This window comes from Cydia splendana, chromosome 1, assembly GCF_910591565.1.
Source record: "Cydia splendana chromosome 1, ilCydSple1.2, whole genome shotgun sequence".
In the NCBI taxonomy this organism is placed as follows: Eukaryota; Metazoa; Arthropoda; class Insecta; order Lepidoptera; family Tortricidae; genus Cydia; species Cydia splendana.
Window position 1 is genome coordinate 20748174 of NC_085960.1, and position 23714 is coordinate 20771887.

The 23714-nt window shown below is 39.8% G+C and overlaps 3 protein-coding genes across 4 annotated transcripts; 2 read left to right on the plus strand and 1 right to left on the minus strand.

The window, feature by feature from the left end:
- Positions 1-605: 605 nt before the first annotated feature.
- Positions 606-2495, minus strand: LOC134791495 (malate dehydrogenase, cytoplasmic). 2 transcript variants are annotated; one of them, XM_063762551.1, is made up of 2 exons: positions 2321-2495; positions 606-1726 (listed from the first exon to the last, which is right to left on the minus strand). In XM_063762551.1, the coding sequence occupies exons 1-2, from the start codon at positions 2321-2323 to the stop codon at positions 734-736; spliced, it is 996 nt and encodes a 331-aa protein (XP_063618621.1). In that variant the 5' UTR covers positions 2324-2495; the 3' UTR covers positions 606-733. The 2 variants fall into 2 exon arrangements, with proteins under 2 accessions (XP_063618621.1, XP_063618613.1); XM_063762543.1 differs by lacking the exon at positions 2321-2495 and adding an exon at positions 1897-1986.
- Positions 2496-2985: 490 nt separating this feature from the next.
- Positions 2986-10965, plus strand: LOC134791486 (leucine-rich PPR motif-containing protein, mitochondrial). Its single transcript, XM_063762532.1, has 9 exons — positions 2986-3245; positions 3673-3860; positions 4480-4678; positions 4815-5133; positions 5621-7162; positions 7540-7776; positions 9022-9168; positions 9464-10181; positions 10390-10965. Exons 1-9 carry the CDS (start codon positions 3112-3114, stop codon positions 10818-10820), a joined length of 3915 nt encoding a protein of 1304 aa, XP_063618602.1. The 5' UTR covers positions 2986-3111; the 3' UTR covers positions 10821-10965.
- A 1617-nt stretch (positions 10966-12582) lies between these two features.
- Positions 12583-23528, plus strand: LOC134798192 (titin-like). The gene is made up of 16 exons (XM_063770548.1): positions 12583-12713; positions 12840-12967; positions 13291-13339; positions 13549-13669; positions 14109-14189; positions 14602-14827; positions 15370-15408; positions 15871-15925; positions 16452-16593; positions 16803-16934; positions 18448-18606; positions 19240-19524; positions 19888-19963; positions 20040-20361; positions 20877-21031; positions 23434-23528. Exons 1-16 carry the CDS (start codon positions 12583-12585, stop codon positions 23526-23528), a joined length of 2196 nt encoding a protein of 731 aa, XP_063626618.1.
- The last annotated feature ends 186 nt before the right edge of the window (positions 23529-23714 follow it).

Genomic DNA, 23714 nt, shown 5'->3' on the forward strand with positions numbered 1-23714 from the left:
AATAGATAAAACTCAACGCTTTCAATCATTCTATGTACTTACTTCATATGCTAGAATCATTAACACAGATCGAGTAATATTTTTCTAACAGGTGTTCCAAATAACCTCGTGGTTGGGACTTTATGGAAATCTCAAATCAGAATTTTGAAGCTTGTGTTGATTAAAACTTGACTAGTAAAGTAGGCTAGTATGTAATATTTAACACGCCTTAAAAACGACCGCCTAAGGAATTAAGAAACAGTTTTTTTTAATTAATCACTTAAGTGAAAAATAACACTAAGTTACGTATTGAGAATCTTAAGCTTCCTTAAGCTTCGAATGTACCTACATGCTCCAAGTAATAAATCATTAAATTTTACTTTCATTGCATTAGTTTTTTACTTTTCAGAAAACAATCTATTTTCTCTTATTGTACCTAGTGACATTAAAATCTGCCAAGTGTAAGAATATAATTATACTGTTTATTGCAGTTCTGACTCACATGCAGACATCTATATCTATAAAGTCGAGATAACAGTAGTTAATATTACGGACGTAAAGAGAAGTCTTGACCTGCTAGTTAGTAAGTACATTACATAACATAGATATTTGAAGGACACAAAACATTTTAGTTTATATCAACAACTTTATTATTGCCAATAACATTTTCTAATAAAAGCATTAGGTGTATACCCTATACAAATATGTGTAATGCTATTAAATACATCGATTTTCAATCTTAAACTTTACTCAGTCAATCTTTGCACACATCCAGCGCATCCTGTTTCTCCTCAGCCAGCTCTTTGCCTGTGTTGTCCAACATTTTGCGTGCAAAGTCAGAGATTGTGAGACCTTCAACAATCTTCCATTTACCATTGTTAACGGTGACGGGGAATGAGAAGACAACATCCTTGGGTGTGCCATAAGATCCATCAGACACAACACCCATACTCACCCATCGGTCACCTGTGCCAAGGAACCAATCCCTCATATGATCAGAAGCAGCCTTAGCTGCAGACAAGGCAGACGACATTTTCCTTGCAGCAATGACAGCAGCGCCTCGTTTTTGTACAGTGGACACGAAGGTGTTTGTTAGGTATTCATTATCATTTATGACAGCTGGGACTGGTTTCTGGGCACCTCCGACAGTCACCACAGCATTAGAGGCATCAGGGAACTGAGTGGAAGAGTGGTTACCCCAGATGACAACATTCTTTACATCCTTCACTGGTACTCCAAGTTTAGCTGCCAATTGTGACTGGGCACGGTTTTGATCCAGACGAGTCATTGCTGTGAAGTTTTCCTTGGGAATAGAAGGAGCATATTTAGAGCAGATGAAGGCATTAGTATTGGCAGGGTTGCCAACAACAAGAACTTTGATGTCTTTGCGAGCAACTTTATCAATCGCCTGTCCCTGCTCTTTGAAAATGCGAACATTGGCAGAGAGAAGATCTTTTCTTTCCATGCCTTCTTTCCTGGGCATAGCACCAACAAGGAAGGCGGCAGCAACATCCTTAAATGCCTCCTCGGGGCTAGCTGTGGGTAGGACACCAACAAGAAGAGGTAGTGCACAGTCAGCCAGTTCCATTACCACACCTTCCAAGACGCCCATCATAGGGGCGATATCTAGAAGGTGGAGGTAGACAGGCTGCTCAGGGCCAAACACTGCCCCAGACGCGATTTGGTACAGCAAGGAGTAGGCGATTTGACCCGCCGCTCCGGTAACGACCACCTTAATTGGTGCAGCCTGAAAAAAACAGAACAAAATAGGTTTATACAATAATCATTCTAAAATTCTAATAAGATTCTTGTTACAATGACAATATGCAACATCAGCATTTGTGCACAACTTTTTTTACGAAATTACAGTAAGAATAAGAATACATAATTTTATTCTATGAGATCCCAATTAATTACCATGGCAACTAGTTTAGGTTCTATGATAGTGGTTTCTAAAGAATCTTCAGTTTTGGATCCCCAACAGCACGCCATGTCTCAACCCGATCAAATAAATAGCATAAAATTAAAAACTAAAACTTTTTTTCTACCTATTAATGATTAGATTAATTTACTTATCATAATCATGATAAGGATAGTGCAAAGTACCTAGAACACCAGCAACCGGTTACTTGACTGGGCGGTAAAAAACATAGTGCAGTCATTCATATTAGCTAAATTGCTAATTAAGGATACAGAATTTAAACAACCTTTAAAGGTAAACTACGAGTAAGAAGTAACCTACAAATTTTAAAGTTATTCAAGATAAAAAAAAAATCAAACTACAATAAAGGTCAAACTAAAGTCAATGGAATAATACTAGTAAACAAATTCCATGTCTTACCATGTCTTCGGTCTCAATGGATTATTTCACAAAAATAACCAAAAAGACGTCGCGTTTATCAAACAATAAAAGCGTGAAGGTCGAGATATCGCCAACCGCCAACTGCACACGACACGACCTCTATCTTTTTTATTAGCTTGAATCTTGAGTTGAGTGCAAATTAAAACTATATTTTTATCACTCCCAACTAAGTGAATGGCACAGACTGTGAATGGATTTCCTGATAACACTGATTTCCGTCTCATCGATCGACCATTCATTCGCTCTTCCTGAGGGGCTACCGCGAAAACCGAAATTCGCAAATTGCGGGGATCTTACTCTTTTACTCCAATGAAGGCGTAATTAGAGTGACAGAGAAAAATGCCCGCAATTGACGATTTTCGGTATTGGCGGTAGCCCTACTGTTCTACCCAATAACCATAGACCAAAGACAAAGAGTATTCAGAGGGGCTACCGCGAAAACCGAAATTCGCAAATTGCGGCGATCTTTCTCTTTTACTCCAATAAAGGCGTAATTAGAGTGACAGAGAAAGATGCCCGCAATTTGCGAACTTCGATTTTCGCGGTTATAGCTCAGGTTGGAGTTGTACTAGAAATATCGGCAGCTTTTCGGTTTACTCAAACAGCCGCGATTTAAAGTGACAGATGACATAACAAAATAACCTCAATTTCTTTTAATGTGGAAGATTTTCTTATAGACGATACTAACGCATAAAATTTCTAATAAAACGCCTCATTTTAGGTATTCTTTACTAAAATATTGATTTTCAAGGGAAAAGCACGACATCAAAATGTCGTCGCTTTTACGTTCCACTAAATTTGTGCGATACTTCACGGGTGCGGCAAGAACGCTGATATTGAACTCCGCTAAGACTGCAGAATCTAATTTATTGGTCAATCCTATTGCACTGTGTTCCGCTAACAAGTAAGTATGATTTATATTTAAGTAAGTAAGAATTATGAAAAAATGTTTCTTAATAATATACATAACTACTTAATTTATTATTTATGAATTACTCAATTAAACCGTATTAGGCTGTATGTATCTATTACATTAGTTATTTAGTGATTCTATGTGACTACATAGGTTTATTGTGTGCCAAGCAGACAGCACAAACAATCTATGGATGCTAGTTTATAGAAGTGTCACATGCATGTTGCTGGCCCTGTTAATATAAAACAGGAGAAACTATGTGTTGACTGCTTAAAGTATAAATGCACACTTGCACAGCTATTGCCATCAAGGCATTGTGTGTTTAATTTATAACAATTATTATAAGACAATCTTATACAAATCAACCTGGTTCTACAGTATTGTATAACAGAATGATATATAATTATAATTTTTTCAGTGTACTTTTGCGCGATTATGCCACTTCCAAAAAAGCAGAAAGTCTTGAACCTTTGCTACAAAAATTGGATTCAGAAGCAAGAAGATTTGGCCGCATTACCAAGAAAGACATTGATGAGGTTTTTGATGAGATAAGATCAAAGAATGACATCACTAGTTCCCAGTCGTTGCTTGTAATACGGTGTTGTGGTAAGAAAGTCAATAACTCTTGAAAATATTTGAAGTATGTATTAGTAAATGAGCCCACATAATACATATCGTCGTTGCGCTTACCAAATCTGATATGTGCGAGATTTTAATCAAATGAAATAATACCTTGTGTATTTTGTTGCTAGGTGACTATTTGTCAATCAAAAATCGAGCACATATCAGCTTTGGAAAGCGCAACGACGATATTATAAATGTACTTATTGTAAAAAAATTAACAAATAAAATAAAAGTCTCGTTGTCCCAGCCTTATGCAGCCTTTCAATGAATGTTATGCATTAAAAGTAAACTTGCATATCAGGCGGTCTAGCATAAGTTGCGTTCTCGCGCGCGAGTTCATACTTGAAGTCGTGCTAGATGTATGGAGGCGCGCGCGAGAACACAACTCATGTTAGACTGACTGAATGATATTCCAATAATGTCATGTAGTTATTGTGCATTTCGCTTGTACTTGTCCATACATGTATTGATGTCGGTGTATGTTCAAATTGGCCTGATAGTGTAAATATATAATATGGGCAGACATAACAAACCACTTGCTATGACTAGGCTACATGACATAAAATTATTACAACAACATTCATTCTCATGTATTTTATAGGTGAACTTGTACCAGAAGAATTACCAGAACAAAGGACACTCTTAGTCCAAAAGATATGGAGTGTACTTACAGAACGGGGTATCCCTATGGACATTTCTCACTACAATGCTCTACTGAGGGTCTACATAGAAAATGAGCACCCGTTTTCACCAGCCCAGTTCCTTGAAGAACTGGAGAAGAAAGGACTGCAGCCTAACAGGTTTGGCAACAACATTTTATGAAACTGCTAAGCTGTGCATTGCTTAGAAGTTATCCACCCCCAGCATTACCATAAAAATAGATATCTTTTAAGAACTTTTACAAACAAAACACCATAAATATTATCAACATTGCAGGGTGACTTACCAAAGGCTTATGTGGCGTTATTGTCAAGAAGGAGATGTTGAGGGTGCAACAAAAGTTTTAGAAAAAATGAGAGAGCTTAGCATGCCAGTGTCAGAACCAGTTCTAAATGCCCTGGTCATGGGCCATGCATTCCACGGAGACACAGATGGTGCCAAGGCAGTGCTTGAGACAATGGCTGGAGCAGGCCTGCAGCCGACTAACCGTACCTATACTCTTCTTGCCTGTGGGTATGCTAAGCAAGGAGATATTGCAGGTGTTGAAAGTGTCATCAAAACTGCAACTGACAAGGATGCTTACTTGACTGATAAGGTATGTTCTAATCAGGTTGTTTTTATTAATTTATGATTGTCTCTGGTCTCACTTATAGTGTGTAGCTTTCAAATAGAACTCGACGCTAATCCTATTGTCTATTGTTAAGTAAAACCGCACGTGCTACTTACCTGCAAAAAAGGGTCTTAATTATTCTATTTGGCACCCGAGTCCAATGCTCAAAAAACCAGTGTAGGTGCGCTCTCCGATAACGCGCCTTTGTTACGCATCTCGATGACACAATTTAGACTGGTTCTGTAGCGTTCGACTCGCCGGCACTCAGTAACCGAAGTACGTATTTTTATGCAGGTGGTTGTAGCACGTGGCACGAGCGGTTTTACTTAACAATAGACAATAGGATTAGCCGTCGAGCTCTATTTGAAAGCTACACACTATACTTAAGTATATTTATATGCGGACTAGCAAAAACAAGAATAAATACATACTCTAAAACTAAGTTATATTTGATTTAAACACTTTCTTCCAGGATATTTTGGATATCATTGAACATCTAGCAACTGGAGGTTACAGTGACAAAATGGAAAGTCTCTTCCAACATCTTCAGAAGGGCATGGGCTACAATCAAGACGTTTGCAATGTTATCCTACGGTTGCTCAACAAAGGGCAACTGGATGCGGCCAAAAAGATCATGAAGACCATGCCAAAGACTACCAACAATGATGACACGCCGTTCAAAGGGGCATTCTTTATTAAACAGCTTTTAAGAGTTAAAAAGTCGCCTGAGGACATAATCAAGGCTTGCTGGGAACTTAAAGAAGAAGGACTAGTTCCTAATTCCATCTATATAGCTACTGAGTCAGCATTACAGCAGGGACACGTTGAACTGTCTCAAAGTTTGTTCAAAGAGCTCCAAAAGGAAGGACACGAAATTCGCCAGCACTATTACTGGCCACTGCTCGCACAGAAAGGTCGGGAGGGTGATGAGGAAGGCCTTTTGCAACTCATCCGTGACATGGTGAAAGGAGGTAACATTCCCAGCGGAGAGGCTTTGAGGGACTATGTCATACCACACCTGATCAAAAAAGACACCCCTCTGAACATAATACTAAAACTCCAAATTGCGAATGTGCCAGTTGCACATGCGGCAAGAAACCTCATGATCGAGCTCTTACAAGCCGGCAAACTTAAACAAGCGGCCGAGGTTGCTTTAAAATATAGACCTAGAGGCCAATACTCTTTGATCACGAGACCGCTAATTATTGCACTGAGCAAAACTAAAGATATTAATGCATTTTCGACTATTTTGCACGTTATTTGCAGCTCACAAGGCCAAGTAACACAAACTGACGATGATACCCATGATGACGGTCAACAAGAGATTGAGGTTGGTCGAATTGTTCTATCGGCTTTGAAAAACCTAGGCAATGTTGACGCAGCTAAACAACTACTGCAAGCTATTCATGCAAAAGGTTTAAGAATTAGCTCTGAATCTGCAGATGCCATTCAACAGTATCTAGGAAAGAACTTGACAACCGAACTTTCGGAATTACTGTCTCAGCTTACGTCACCTGATCTTGAAATTGCGCCATTAGAAGTACAGAGAGGTTATAACAACGAACCGCGAAGCTCAGCTCATTTAGAGAAACTGCTGGCTCAAGGCAAGCCTGACAGTGAAAAGCGCTTACAGAGACAACTCATTTCAGCTTACATTAAAGAGAACAATGTTGAAAAGCTTAATAAACTTTTGGCCGACTTGAAAGCTTCAAATTTTGAACTATCTAACTTGGTTCTTTCTCAGTTGTTCGAATTTTATTGTGTGAATGATGATTTAGAGAAAGCTAAGCAAATCCATTCCGAAATACTACAAAAGGATCCTGAATTTGTGTTGAATAAGTTTAAGCTTGTTCAGATGTCATATGCTTTAGTGAGAGCAGGTAAAGTGGAAGAAGCCATCCAGTTTTTGAAGGACAATAGACACGAGCCAGAGTCGGATAAAGGAAGTTTCATGCTCAACTCCAAATGCTGGCAAATGCTGAATAGCTTAGCTGAAAAAAAAGAAGATGCTAAAGTAAGTATTATTATTCAGAGCCCACTGTGTCCCAATGCTGGGCAAAGGCCTCCCCCCTCTTTTTCCACTCGTCTCTATTTAGTGCTGTATCTGGCCAGCCTCTCAAAAAGGAGTCCAATGTGTATTGTTCTCAGGCAGGAGTCCGTCTTAACATTTTTTTATGTTTTACCGAAACAGTCAATATTAGAAATTGCCTTCATTAACAGCTCATAAATTGGTAGTAATGATGGATGCCATAAAAATTTGCTGTTTATTATGATTTCTTGCTCATTTATATCCCTAGACCTAGACAATCACATAAAATTCAACATGTATCAAAAACCCAACATTTATCCAATTGTAACTATTACTAAAGCGTTATCCGCAACCTTCAACAGGTAATAGAAATGACAACGGTACTCCTAGACAACAACTACATTGAGCCATCCAACGTGATCTTCGGGCCCGGCATCAAAGTGTTCTTACTGAAAGGCGACGTGGAAGCCGCGCTGAAGCAGTTCGAGGACTGCTGCAAGCAGTACAGGTGCACGCCGTGGAAGGGAGAGCTGATGAAGGTGCTCATCGCCAAGGAAGACGCCAGTAGGCTGCAGTGGTTGGCGGATCTCAGCACCCAGGTTTGCTTTTAGTTTGATAATATATGTACTTATTTAGGTTCATTGGGGCGGTTGCTTTTTAATGAAGGATAAGTTGTAGGGTAACTTGCATATTATCTACAATGAGATTCATAAGTATACAGTCGACGTCAAAGATATGTTTACATTTTTCGCCTTAGTATAAGGGCAAGGTGCAAGAGTGTAAACATATCTTTGACGACTGTACCTATGTTGATAAAGGTTGACTTTGATCAAATGTCATATTGTGTTCCAAAAATTCAACCTGGAAAACTTCATATTTGTGCCGCTTTTTAAAGTTATATTCGTCGCCACCTACATATATGTATATAATGACCAATGGGTGCGTTTCGCTGTATATAACAACTATGGATATATTATTGGTCGATATAACGATAACATACACATACGAATCACATATTTTTATCAGATATATCTCTTTCTACTTTATAATAAAGGGTTCGATATAACATTAATTGGCTATTATGTATTATAGACATATTTTTTATATTGGATTATCGTATCAAGTATGGTATAGGTTAAACAAATAGACAGGTATCCCCATGTCTAAAGAGGAAGGCGGCTCGGGGGGCTCGCATAACAAATAAGAGCATGTACAAGTTGTACAGTACAACCGCAATTTCAGGTTGGGTTAGGTTAGGTTCGTTAGTTACCTTTTATCCCTCAGAGCCGAAAATAGAAGCCCCGCTTTGCGGGGCTTCGTCGATTTGTCACCAAGTCGTACGTTAAAACCTATATTAGTATGACAATTTTTCATAGATGTTATGATTTCTAAATGTAAGCCTAGCTCTCTCCGCATTAATTTCATTTTATGGATTGATCCTAATATAATTTCACACACGATAAACTAATATAATAAAGGTACATTTTTCAGTCATTTACAAATGTTGGGTGATTCAATTTTAGGGACGAAATATTTAATGTATATTATTTTACAAGTACAGCTAGAAATTATGTCATTTATACCTTATATTGGGTACTCGTTATATTAAATTTATTTTATATCTACCCTTAACTATACTATATAAAAATATTCCTCTTGTTGGTATACACACGGTTGATTATATTACCTTAGTGATATCTTTCAAAATTATACCATATGTATAGCGAATGAAAATATATCATTTATTATTATAGCGATAATTACACACCCAATCACTAATATAGGGCTGGACCCTTCTATAATATAGAGTCAGACTGCTGAAAGACCCTATCACACGTCCCCAGATCCACGGCGAAGTGAACGTGCTCCACGACCTGGTGCTCGCGTTCGTGGAGTGCGGCCGCCTGCGCCAGGCGCGCCGCATCCTCGAGACGCCGGGGCTGCAGGCGCGCCACCAGCGGCTCAACGACGCCTGCGAGAGATACGTCGAGGTAATAGAGTACACACTAAAGTTTCATTCTATAGAACTTGCTAACTATGTAAACAAAAGTCACTAGTAAATTGACATTTAGAGACAATTTTAATATGGCGGTTTGTTTACATAGTTAGCAAGTTCCATAGAATGACACTTTACACACAAACCTGCATCACGTCGCAGATATCCGGTAATCTAATCTACGGCACATGCTCTTGTGTAATTCAAGTATTATTACCTACTGGATTAGATCCCGACGACGTGCGGTAACTTGCAGATTTTTAAACATCATTCTTATTTTGTGATTACAGGAAGGCAAATCCGAATATCTCGAGGGCCTGCTCGAGGCTACTAAACAACTGTCGCACATCGATCGCTCCAACATTTTCTACCACCTCCTCGTCACCTACTGCAAAGCCGACGAGACTGACAAAGCTCTCGGCCTCTGGACTATCCTGCAGGAAGACGGCGAAATCCCGAGCGATCAATTCCTCGCTTACCTTGGCAAACACCTGAAAGCAAAGAAAAGGCCAGTACCATTCATCATTCCTGAAGAACAGGGCACAAACAAGCAAGTGAAAAGAGAACAGCAGACTAAAAAAGTACAGACGAAACCTAATCAACCAAAACTTTTGAAGCAAGATGTAACAGCTAAGATTGAGAATTTGATTCACGACGGAAAAATTACCGAAGCACTGGACTACGCCGTTAAGACATTAGACGAAGGGACGATAGCAAAGCCTAACATACTAAAGTATCTGCTGAAGAAACTCGCTGAGCAAGGAGAGGTCGAAAAGATACAAGAGCTAGGCAAGCGCCTGACGGAGCCCATGAAACGTAATGTCACCTACGACGATAAACTAACCCTGGCCATTTTCACGACGGGCGCGGGCCCGCAGCACATCGACAGTCTTTACGACGGCGTCAATAACGCCAAGTCCGACGAAGAGTTAGCAAAAGCCCTGGTAAAGTTCCCGCGAAGCAATGCTCTTGCTTCGGTCATACAGGATGATGTTTTCGTTGAGAAGTGTGAGTTGTTATGTTATAATCCTAGTTATAAGGAATCTAGGGTCTATGCAAAATACAAACGAACTACTTATACTTTTACTGGCAATGAAATTTCATATTTTCAGATGTAAAATGATTTCAAGTGGCGTTTAAAAATATTAAGAATTGTTCGGGAGGTTTAATTTGTTAAGATAACAATGGTAAATAATGACCATTTAATATATTTCAGGTCGCAAAGTAGCCGAACTAGCAGCTTCCAGAGGACAACACATGCCAGCAAATCTCCTCTGGATGGAGTATGTACTAGCAGGAAAAGACCAGCAAGCTGACTCTCTCTGGGACAAATGCTTGAACAGTGTCCAGAGCGTAGTCTTCAGACGACTACTGCAGGAGAGCCACATCAGGAAACAACCAGAGTTAATAGAAAAACTTATAGCGGCGATGCAGAAAAACAAAAACATAACGCCAGGGTCGCATGCCAATGCATACTCTAGATTAATCAATTTGCATTTACTTGAAAATAAAGTTGATGAAGCGCAAGCTGTTTTAGAAAAAGCAGTGAAACTCGGCGTGCCCATCGACCAATTTAACAAGAATTCTCTAAGTAAGTTGAAAGAAGCCGTAGAAGCTACAGGACAAGGTTTCAAATATGCTGTTTAGATCTAGTTCATTGTGATTTGTTTCAGTAGTGTGATCATGGGCCTTGTAAATAATATTGTGAAATTAATACAAGTACTGAGTATTCATTATTATAATGTACCTTATTAATATTATATTAGATGTCATTAAATTGTCAGTTAATAAACTCTTTGGTTTAAAAAATTCTTACACCTATGGTTCCCAGTTCTACTCTACAGACTCTTCAAGTAAGAAATAAACCGCCCACAATATTGATATTTTGTGAAACTAGAAATTCACTCTAATCAAGCAATCTACTACGACGAGGCGAGTTGGCTATATGTTTCATAGTCCAGTGACTCCTCGCCTCAGCTCTGACACTGCTGTTGCCCTTGAGCCATCCTATATGTCGCTTTTTGTGGGGCCCATCTTGCGGCGAGTCTAATGTAGCATGGTCAATACATATCATTTACTTCAAATTATTACCACTAAGAACCACAAGCTTACTTCTGCGAATTTCTTTCTAATGCTAAAAAAAACGGACATAGTATTTAGTCCATCGCTTTCACCCAATATCCTAGTTCAATTCTCAATAGTCCTACCCTGGAATAGAGGTACAAACAGCAATACTCTCAACTGTCTCAACATCGATGGACCTTATTACAAAAGGCATCTGGTCCACCGGTGGATAGTGTTGCTGTTTGTACCTCTATTAGGCGCTTTATTTTCGCGGCTCGGGGCCCGGCTTGAGGCTCGCCTCGAGTGCGTAAGCTCGTCGAGCTAATCGATTTTAAACACTAACGGGACGGTATAAGATGAGATTTGTAACCGAATAATAAGCCGAACGCGAGTGTAAATGCAAGCGCGCGTCCCACGCGAGCCCCTTACCTTTGACTCGTGCCCAAAAGACCGCTAATCCGCGAGCCACGAGCCCCGCGCTTACACTCGCGCCTCGTGGCTCGCACGAGAATGTAAACTTCCTATATTATATGCCAGGGTAGGACTATTTAGCCCCCATTAGCACGAGAGGTTTTTCAATGCGCGTTAAAAAAGCGCTTGAATCTGTCCGCACTCTAAATTCGATTTAACGACCAAGGCTTAAAGTCGAAAATCCAACAACGCTTGATAAAGAGCGCCACCGTTGTCGTGTGAATACACATGCACACATGACTACCCATTATAATGGATACCCATTTGTGTCATTCAAACGCTTTTTTAACGCGCGTTGTAAAAGCGCCCGTGGGAATGGGGGCTTAGAGTTGATGTAATTGAAATGATGATCGAACGAGATGCACTTATGGAACTTTCAGTAGGAGTAGCAGAGAAAATGCTATTATTGTTTGGCCTTGTCACAGTCTCACATTTTCAGGAATGTTAAACTTGTTTTTAATTTTGTCGCATTGAGTTATATTCTGTCCCTCACGGGCGCACGCGTTTTCTAGCACATATATATAGATGGTCAAGCAAATGTTGTCAGTAGAAAAAAGCGCGAAATTTAAATTTTCCATGAGACGATATCCCTTCGCGCCTACATTTTTCAAATTTGCCGCCTTTTTCTACTGACAAGATCTGCTTGACCAACTATAATTATCCTACCATTTATGGTGAATTTATTCTCCGTGTTTGTCTATAGATTTAAAAAAAACCTGTAATCGAAATGACTAAAATGAGTGAACGGTGAACGAACGAAACGCAAATTGGCGGGAATGGGAAAAATCGAACGTCTTGTTTTTGCGTGCATGACATGTAAGAAATTAAAGTTTGTAATTTGCATGTAAATTAACTAAAATTTGAAATTATAAAAATGTTTTATCCGGAGAATTCACTGAAAAAAGGGGGCAGATTTCATTTATGTTGGGTGGCGGATTCCTGGCCTGCCTGTTTTGCTTCGATAACCCAACGCCAACTATGGTCTCAAGATATTAGAAAAATTTGGTAAGTTGCGATGACTCGATGAGCATATTCTGTTCGTCCTTTACTTACTCCTCCTTTTAAAATTACCAATGTAAAGATTCTTGATTAAAATATTTGACTTACGTATAAAAGTTAGTTTAATTTCAGCGATGACTTATTACAAGTTATGACCAATGAGTCTGGTCGCCCGTCACACCGATTTTCGCTCCGTCTCAGCTCTCAACTCATGCGGGGACTAGTCCGGCTGTATCAGAAGAAAGTCAACAGCATGATATGTAAGGAAAAGTACTCAATTTAAAGTGTCTTAAAAAATTATAGATGTTTCCATAGGCGGCAGTGCCAGGATGGGAGTTTACTTACATAACCTCCCTACATTGCATAAATATGTATACAGAAATTAAATTATAAAGTTTATAGTAAGTATTATCCTAACTAGCATGTCAATAATACTCCACCAAAGTTGTTCTACATATTATTGGCCAATACTAACTACCACATACATACTACATACTAGTACTCACTAAGATTATTAACATTTTATTAAATACCTAATATGTTTATACCAATATGATCTATGTCACTTTTATTTCTTTTTCAGCTGAGTTATGCATGCTTAATGCAAGAATTATGAAGAACTCAAATAAAAAGTAAGTTATTATTTTTTTGTGTGCATATAATATGTTATGTAGAATGTAGACCAGGTATGTAGGTAGGTATAGGTACTTTAAAATAGTTCTGCTAACCAAGCAGTCATGTACATGTGAAGATTAGTTGTATGTACAAGATAAAAAATAGTATAAAAAAAACATCTTGAATAAAAACAGCATAGGTAACAACATCAACATATGTTAATCAGATACCACATGCAAGATGAAGCAGAAGAGGTACAGAGACATATGGTGCCGATGTTGGAACTGCCAGCTCCGGTGAGGGAACCTGTCCCGGAGCCAGAGGAAAGAGTCGAGGAAATGATACGGGTAAGTAAAAACTAATTACTGTTTTAGTCAAGAATCCAGTTCTTATCACATGAACTTTTATTCCACCAACAATGTGATGTTAGCTCTCTACTATAAGTACACTATTTTATAAGATTCTATCTACTATTTGGAAGGCTTTGTTTTAGTACAGTCAGTAAAACCCCTGTGTGTATGCAGGAGTGCTAAGCTAATAGTTTTGATGACTGTACATTATATACACAAGTACACGTTTTCTTTATATAAGGTAAGGTGGGATAAGACTATCACCGGGGTACGACTATCACTTACTGTATGGAATTCTCATACTGTTGGTCCTGCCCAAGCAACTTACCTTATATATAAGGTACATACATATATAGTAAGTTTGTACAGTACTATGAATAATATTGGATAGGAATTCTGTATGATTTTTTTTGTTTATAAATCTTATTATTTTTAGCAAAGTGGTAATGTTGTGCCCAACATTGAAGTCATCACACTGAAAGAAGCCGCCATTCCCGACTTCCAACTTCCACCAAATGTAAGTACATCTGATGCTGGCATACTAGACTTGTAAGTATTATTGTAACACATAATTTCATAAAGTTTGACGTTTAAAATAGCACTTGCACAGTTTGTGCTATCAAAATCGCTGCAGAGTTAGCTTAGTCTGACTCTATCTCACTGGCGCCGCAACCGGCACTACAGTGTGCAAGCGAGACGTAGCTAGCGACGTGAATAGCGTGGTCTTGCTCGCACACCGTAATACCGTTGTCATATCCAGTAACCGCAGCAGCGCCCATCTGTATTAACGCGGATTTTTCCGGAACGTCTTCGATTTGTCAAAATACAAACCGCTGGTCGCTAGGGACTCGTATATTATGCTGTTCTCATAGATAAAGTTTAATTATTGAAGGCAGTTGGTCAAGGTTGGTCAACCATTATCTGCCCAGGACGGCTTCGGCGAGGAGAACCCCGACCAGGCCCTGCAGCTCCTGCTCCAGGACCGCACGCTGGAGCAGATGCTGGGCGCGTCGCGCGCGCACGCGCACAGCGCGCTCGACGCCGCCGCCCCCGCCCACGCCGACCGCACCGGCCCCGGCGCCAACCACTCCAGGCGAGAGCTGGACAAGACTATGGAACGCATGTCCGACCACGAGACCACTTTATTCAGAAAATGTACGAGATTATCTCAATTACTTACCATTTAATTTCCTTTCGTTCCGATGGACGCTTCAGACCCGAACGGCGCCCTGAATACCGGCGCCGAGCCCGCCGCCGCCGACCGTAGCATCAACGAGTCTAGGGCCCGAACTGGACAAGACCATGGAGCGCATGTTCGACCATGGGACGTACGAGAGTACGTGATTATCTCAGTTACAATTTGACCCGAGAAACTACTAAAGCCTAAAATCTAGAGAAAAAGTCTAGTCGTGAGTCGCATTATTAATGTTTATAACAACACTATACAGCGGCGACGACCGGTTGCCACATTCCTATAATGTAGTATTGTATTAGTCCAGCTAAAAGACCAAAGGCCTATTGTTATTCCCCACTAAAATAGTTATTTCTATATTATTCCTCACGGGATGAAAGGGTTATTTAACTAGTCTGTTCGGTACCACCAAATTGCTACCACTGGTCACTCACAGGGTCACAGCTAAGAAAGTTTCGGTAATATAATGTTATTATGTTACGTCACTCTCTTTTTCTGTTCACAGCTACAGCGCAGGATCTATTGCCTGAGGAATTTGATAAAGGTATGCTATTCAAAGTGGAGCTAATGTACCTATACCTACTTGCGAATCAATTCCTTTACCTACACCTTACCAGTTCCCAGCACATCCTGAAATTTTATGATTTAGTGTTAGGGACAAGTTCATAAAAAATATCATTTTTTGTCGCTAACTTTGGTTAATTATTTTAAGCATAATCCAACATTTTACTTACATTTGTATTACATATTTCAACCGTTTCAATCACCTCACTTCAGTAGACACATTTGTGACTAAAATGCTTTAAATTGTTATATACCTAGAATACCTACTTAGTAGGGTATCCAAGTGTCGTAAAAAAAACTACCGGCCTTCTGCCAATTCTACGAAAATGTTGCACTAAAGTTATTTGGAAAAAGTGTACTAGGTACCTCTTGTATAATATCCCTTAATTCCATTATTTATGAAATTTTTATTTCCTTTTTTTAATGTTTCGTATCCACACAGAGATCCCAATTCCTGAAATCCCGCCTCCGGACCTGCCCGTTCCCACTGAAAAAAAGTTAGTTTCATTTGTTTTTTTTATTTAGCGAAATTAATACATGGTAGATATTGTGACTACCTACAACTACAACGAGAAGAAGCCTGCTAAAGTAGGTTGTCGCTAAGTAAGTCGCTTAAGGCTTTCGTTGGCCGACCGTACCTTAGCATAGAGTGCTCACTCCATACATTTCGTAGTCGCGGCATCTCGCGTCAAGTAGCGGTAGGTACTGATAAATCCGCTACTTGACGCTAGATGTCGACTATGAAAATAACCCGCGTTTTGGTAAGATAACTGATATGTATGGAGTAAACACTGTCAGTAGACAACTTCTTCGGTATTTTACAAAAACGAGGTCGTGGAATTTCATAGTTTTTCATCCTTTTTTTCGCTTCAGCTAGGTACCTATACACCAACATTTAGGTGGGTACTTACAGCAGTATACTTAAAGTAATTACGTATTAGGCACTACTTGTTTTTTTTTCAGGTGGAACATTTTGTTGTTGTTGTTGTTGCATTTGTATTTAATCCTGTCACATACCACTAGGTCTCCGACGCCGGAGCCGGAGCCGGCGGTGGCGCCTGCGCCGGCCGCACCGACCGCGCCGGCCGCGGAGCTCCCCGCGGCCGCGGAGCTCCCCGCGGCCGCGCAGCCCGCGCCGCAAGAGCCGGAGATCGTCACATTAGAGGTTTTTTTTTATTTTATTTCAAATCGTTTCAAATTATACATATTGTATTGTAGTGTATTGACCTGTTTCGATCCGCGACTGCGTAAGTGGATTTTTACAAAATGCTATATAAATTTCATAGTGGACTTCAATCTTTCTTCGTATCTTGTTTTAGATTTCTCCTCATTTAAATCGTTCAGCCTGTATTTAGATTTCGTTTTTAAATGTAGACGCTGGAAGAGGGCGAGCCGCATGCCAAGCGCCGCAGGAAACACAAACTGATCATAGACAAGAACCATCAGCTCTCCAAGAAGTTCCTTCGCGCGAGAATCGAGAACATTCATGTCGACTTGCGCTGTGAGGTGGGTAGTCTTCGAGCAACACCGGCTTCCGACACATCGGAAGGGAGGGGCCCAAGCGATATCTTACCGTACAAATCTTTCTGCCATTTTTCGCGGGGGGAAAGGTGCACACAGTCGCACTTACATACAAAATCCAATCTGTAATGACGACACAAATACATAGAAAATGACACACGTCAAAGACAAATCTTGCAAACCTCGATCTCTTTTTGTGTACGGACGAGTCACAAGTGTCACAACACGCACACTAACACATTTTCGGTGAAGAATTTTATTGTATTCTGAGAGATGAGAAGTCGGATTTATCGCTCGACCAATCCGCAATTTGTACTGGGCGAGCAAAATCGATAAATCCAACAATTGCATGAGACTAAAATATAATAATTGTGTTTAAATGTAATTAAACGTATGATAGGTATGTAAAAAAAATATTACATGTGAAATGTAACACCTTCCTTTTGTAAATTTGATGTCCCCGACCTCTTTTTACAATAAAAAACCGAGCAATTAGGCATTTTTTCTGCTGCTGTGTTCACTCGGTCTAGTGAAAAATCCGAGCGCAACTAGTTTTATTACCCGCGCTAGATCAGTTGATCTTGTACCTAGGCAGAGGGGAAATAGTGCGAATGCCGCATCCCTTCGGTGTTGCTCATTCATATTAATTAAATATGTAAAACAAATATAATGACAATGTTTTGTACTATATTATACGTCTCACAGCTGAACACAGAATTCATCTCATCCCATACACCTTTAAATATCTTCGCGAATGTATGCAGGTTTCCTTCATCGAAAAGCGACTGGTAAAATATCAAACGATAGTGAAATGATATTTGTTACATAAGTTCCCAGTATCGGCAGTACCGGACCCTCCATATTTAAGTTCCAAGAAACGAACCGCCGGAGTTCGAACCCGTGACCTCCGGAATAACACTCGTAATGCATACCATAAATATTATAATTTTTAACACCGATAGGTATCAATAAATAAATGTATGTACAAATCAATTAATGTCCCTAAAGGTCGCGAGCTTAAACTTTATCCGAGGAGGTGAAATTCAATGTTATTTTCAACTACTAATCGCGTCGATATGTTTAAAAGTGGACAGAAAGATCAATGTAGTGAGCGAGCGGTATCTAGCTTACAAAAAACGGTGAAACTACCCTCTTAAGTTTTCGGATGGGCCTAACTCAGATTATAGGTACTAATATTATACGCTCGCTGTTGTCACTTTCTCATTTAAGTTCCATTTTCGTGTCAACCCAGAGCTTTTCTTTGATTCCGGGCCTCCGTATACCGTCGGTCCGTATACCTACGCTTACCCCGCAGCATCGGGTAGGTCGGTCAAGTTAAATGTTGAACTACCGTATAAATTATAATAATAGACGCAGTCAACCCGTTTGAGATATTTCCCTCGGCTTTTAGGTACATTTATTGTCAATACGAGGTAAATTAGTTGACTGTATAATAGCTAACATTAACTGGGCGTATTGGGTTGTTGGGTTGGGTTAGGAGTTTTCTGAAGACATCGTGGACCTGCGCGTGCCGGCGGAGCTGCTGCTGCACCGACCCGCGCGCGCCGGCGCCCGCGTGGCGCGCGCGCTGCTGCGCCTCTTCTCCAGGAACCTGGGCCTGGCTGCTGCCGCACACAAAGACCAGAGAGAAATGGAGGTACGAGACGTTTTTTTTCAAGTTTGAATTCTAGGCTCCTAAGCGAACTTCTATTGTATTTGTTACAAATAACAAATAAAACTCGAAGCACCTACCTATCCAGCCGTAGCAGATGACGCTTGTGTAACTTTTTTTGCGTGCTTACAATATTTATTTTAGATAGGTTTTCTAACCTAATCACCATGCACAATAATATGTAAATTGTTGAGAAAATGAAGACCATGGTATAATAATATACTCCGCCTGGTACTCCATTCCCGTCTTTTCTAGGTCACCTAACTGACACGGGCCTACGTCATCATGCGACAGCGCTATATGATAATATGCGATAGCGCTATATATAGCGGCCATGTTGTTGTGACGTAGGCCCGTGTCACTCTGGGAATGGAAGACCATGTTTTATTAGACTATGATGAAGACTAAGATGCCAGTGACAGATAATTCACATTAGAATAACGAAATCAAACAAACCAAATCGTTGTCTGGAAGAGAACGATAAGACCACCTCATTGGTGGTTGAAAATACCTATTGTTTTATTTTCTGTTTCACCGACTGCGGTCGCCGGTTCTAAAGCTTTGATCTAACGTAGGTATAAAAGCTCAAGTCCATATAATGAAATTAATGAATTGCAGCTCGCTCTTGCTTCACGCGCTCGACGCGCCTCCGTCCCAGTCCTCGAGCCCATCCCCGAAGAACCACCGCAAGTGCAAGAACCGCAGGTGCAGGAGCAAGTGCTTGAACCACAAATATCGGAGCCCCAACTGCCGGTAGAGGAGCAGACCGTTCTGAACCAGTCCACTGCGGTGCCGGACCTTAGCGCTGTCGACGTGGAAAAGGACATTGCCGACTTGCCGACGCAGAAGCTGGCGGCTGCGACTCAGAAGAGGGCCTCGCGGGAGGATCTAAATACGAGTCGAGTAAGTAGTATTCGCAAGCTTTAGTTTCTACTGTTCCTGACTGTCGGTAACAGATACATTCATGTATGTGTGAGATGTTATACATTCCGTAAAATGAAACTTAATTTTACCAAACCGGGACTTTAATATCTCCGATGTTTCCAGTTCGACATTTGCTTTTTTGGTCCTGCAGAAAGGCTATTTAGATTATTCAAGTGAGTTGCGTGATTAAGTCCAATTTAGTAAATTATATAACTGTAGAACTTGTCACACTTGTTATAACAAAGAATAAGTAAAATGTTAATGTGAAGGACTCCATAACCAAATTATTGATCACTGAGACAAGGTATACCTATGTGTTTGACGCCGGCTATTCCTTCACAGACAAAAAAGTCGAAATGCGGATACACATCCTTCAAAGAGAGTCAATCTCAAAACCTTCGGGTCGAGCCAGCAATCGGTAAGCATTTATGGCTACTTTGGAATGATCAAACATACATGACTAGAATATACCTACATTAGCATTCTTCTTTCAGTTGAAAAAGAGAACATCCCGGAAAACTGGCAGACAATACCGCCACATCATGAAGAACAGCTGATCATACCAAACATAGAGATACAACGACCGTCCGATCCGGAACGAGTCCTGACTTCGCTGTTACAAGAGGCGGGTCTGGCCGACGTGCCGCAGCCCTCGCAGGAGCAGCCGCAGGAGGCGAGCAGGGCGGATGAGGAGCCGCCTCGCAAGAGCCGCCGCCGCGGCAGCGATAGCTCGGAGACCATGCTGGGCAGTCTCGACCGCACCAAGGTGTCGCTAGGCGACTCCGACCAGACTACTGACTCTAAGAGATTTATTCGGTACGTACCTAAAGCAAGGACGGCATGAAGTATTTCGTACATTTACCCGGCTGTTCCTATGCCACGCGCGCGTAATTATATTGTTGTCCCGCCCATGATGCCGGCCAATGACACTATGCGAGCGGGTCCGATAGAGATGAGAACAGGCGGGTCAATGTACAAAATTCTTCGTGCTTAGCGTCCTTACTTTATTTGTTGATCAGAACAGGTGGATGAAGTTAGCCGCGTAAACGTCTAATTATTCTAATTAAATCTGATGTAAGGGGTAACATATTCATTGTATTTTTCTATGCAGCATTGTTTAATTATTATCAACACGATAATGTTATTGGCTAACATTGTAAGAAATAAAAAAATGCTAACTTTAAAAAAAAAAAACGAAAAACGCCGGTTCCTTTCGGGTCTCGGCCACAAGAGGGCTTGATCATTTTTTCTTTATGTAATATGACATCTAGGTATTTCAGTTTATTTCACAGATTAAAATGTAGGTATACCATTTTAATGATATTCCGCAGTGATCAATGGGGCACGGAGGGCACGATGGTGAAGATTTTGAAGATGGTTAAAGCGGAGATCCAGCCTCTAAACATGAACTCGCTCATGGCACTCGGGCCTATGGTTCCAGGCTACAAGTGTATTATCGCAGCTCGATGTTTCACTTCAATACTAAGTAAGTACATTTCCATAACATACGTACACTTTATTATAAAAAAAGTATTTAGTAGTACTCGTACAATCATTCGTGCGTCTGTCTGTCCGTCTGTCACGTCCTATTTGCTCTGAAACTACTGGACCAATTAAGTTGAAATTTGGTACTGATGAATATGTAAGTCTGTGACCCAATAACGGACATGTAACGTAAATAAACATAAGGACCCCACTATTGGGGCTAAATGAAAAAAAAAAGGAAAGGTTGCAAAGTAAGCCGTGTTTTAAATCAAATGAAATAGGGCTCATTGTTAGAATTGTTGTTGTTGTAATTTTAAGATACACACTTTAGAAGTTATTCGAGAAAAAAGGCAAATAATTACATATCGGATGACAGTGGGGATACTGGGAATGTTAGTTGTACGATAGAATGCAAACATAATAAATAGCGCCATTTTACAACAGTGATGACGAGCTTATGATGCCCGCGGCAGCGGCACTGTATGATGTATATTTATTTTATTCCTTGCAAAATGTAACAAATAAAACAAACAATAGTTTTTTTTTAAGCCTGACCAGTTATGATCATTGTCAAAAGGGCGCTGTTATGCTCATTTAAATAGTGACAGGTCAGTAAAGTACCTATGAAAAACTTTGTTCTAATGAAATTCCGCAACATGGCGCGTGATCATAAGTGACACGTCACAGTGACACTGGAGGTAGACCAAGCCAAGAGGACCCAAACCAACTTAACATGACCCCAGTAAAAGTAGCACGGTTTTCGAGTTATTGCCAAATTAAGGTTTTTCATGAATTTTGACAGTTTTTAGGGTTCCGTACCCAAAGGGTAAAAACGGGACCCTATTACTAAGACTCCGCTGTCCGTCCGTCCGTCCGTCTGTCACCAGGCTGTATCTCATGAATCGTGATAGTTAGGCAGTTGAAATTTTCACAGATGATGTATTTCTGTTGCCGCTATAACAACAAATACTAAAAAGTACGGAACCCTCGGTGGGCGAGACCGACTCGCACTTGTCCGGTTTTAACATTGTTAGTGCCAGTGTGCACTCGGAAAGGTCTCGAAGTTAGTTTTTTTTATGTGTACGGCATCATGAATAGTTAATTGAGATAACAGAATAGGTATTTTATCGATAAACAATGTAAAATGAAAAAAGTACTGCTTTAATCTTGAATTAAATTCACAGCGAAATATTAATTTCGAATTTGACCACTTGTCGTGAAAAAATTTTACTAAAAAAAGTAATGAGCAAATAACGTCAAAATATTGCGCATATTATGCAGATTCAAAAATGGTATAACACATGTACCTTCCTGCAATAAAATATGAATTATTATCATCTTTCGAAAGCCTCATAAAAAATAAGTTAAAACTTGGAAATCTGCAATCCGTTGCTACTTAGTAAAAATAACGATTTATGTTAAGATATCTCATTCTGGATACAGAAATCGATAAAAATCGCCTATTCAGTATTTGGCGAATGCTTAAAAGAAAGAGATGGAAAATGGTTATGTCCCTTTTTAAGGATATCATTGAGTTGATAAAGGTTCAAAGAAAATAAAATACTGCAGGTTAAAGTTTAATCAATTTTTTAAAGTAATTTTATTTTACACTCGCTCGTTCGCTCGCTCGCACGTGCTCGAATTGTTTTACCCCGGCTCGTATGCACGCACATTATTTATGAGGTTTTCGAAAGATGATAATAATTCCTATTTTATTGCAGGAAGGTACATGTGTTATACCATATTTGAATCTGCATAACATGATCAATATTTTGACGTTATTTTCTCATTACTTTTCTAGTAATTTTCTTTCACGATAGGTGGTCAAAGTCGAAATTAATGTTTCGCTGTGAATTTAATTAAGATTAAAGGAGTACTTTTTTGCATTTTACATTGTTTATCGATAAAATACCTATTCTGTTATCTTAATTAACTATTCATGATGCCGTACACATAAAAAAAACTAACTTCGAGACCTTTCCGAGTGCACACTGGCACTAACAATGTTAAAAACGGTCAAAATTCATGAAAAACCTTAATTTGGCAATAACTCGAAAACCGTGCCACTTTTACTGGGGTCATGTTAAGTTGGTTTGGTTCCTCTTGGCCTGGTCTACCTCCAGTGTCACTGTGACGTGTCACTTATGGGACACCCTGTATATTACAATACGTCTACCATCAGTTTTAACATTGACAACGCCCACGTCTACGTAATTTACTTTCTGAACATCTCGCTTGCACTAATATGCGAGTACGAGCGAGATGCATAGAAAGTAGACGTGAGCGTATATGTCAATGTCAAAACTGATGGTAGACGTAGTCAGGCTTTACCTAACTCGACTTCAAAGTTCGATTTTGTGGAGAAATGGCCAACTGCTAATGGGACTTTATATTTGATTTTAGAACTGAAACAACACGGCTTCATAAAAGTACGTAAGGATCCGGACACTTTGGAGATACTCGACATTTTTTTGGGTCCTAAATTTAATATGTTTTAATCTGTTATGCATTCGTTCATTATATTCAGCTTGACATTAAAATATTTTGTTATTTTTATAGTCTGTTTATTAGGTTAAGACATGACACTTCATGGTATTGTTATTATTGTTGATTTATGTGTCCCTGCTTTGTTTTCTAATTAATGATAATTTATGCCAATTTTTTAACAATTTATGAAAGTTACT

Coding starts and splice junctions, on each gene's coding strand:
- LOC134791495 (XM_063762543.1), bottom strand. CDS start 1,971: ATGGCGTGCTGTTGGGGATCCAAAACTGAAGATTCTTTAGAAACCACT. Junction 1,727..1,896: donor AACCTAAACTAGTTGCCATG/GTAATTAATTGG, acceptor TGTTTTTTTCAG/GCTGCACCAATTAAGGTGGT.
- LOC134791486 (XM_063762532.1), top strand. CDS start 3,112: ATGTCGTCGCTTTTACGTTCCACTAAATTTGTGCGATACTTCACGGGT. Junction 3,246..3,672: donor GCACTGTGTTCCGCTAACAA/GTAAGTATGATT, acceptor TAATTTTTTCAG/TGTACTTTTGCGCGATTATG. Junction 4,679..4,814: donor AAAGGACTGCAGCCTAACAG/GTTTGGCAACAA, acceptor TCAACATTGCAG/GGTGACTTACCAAAGGCTTA.
- LOC134798192 (XM_063770548.1), top strand. CDS start 12,583: ATGTTTTATCCGGAGAATTCACTGAAAAAAGGGGGCAGATTTCATTTA. Junction 12,968..13,290: donor GAAAGTCAACAGCATGATAT/GTAAGGAAAAGT, acceptor TTTCTTTTTCAG/CTGAGTTATGCATGCTTAAT. Junction 14,190..14,601: donor ACTTCCAACTTCCACCAAAT/GTAAGTACATCT, acceptor TTATCTGCCCAG/GACGGCTTCGGCGAGGAGAA.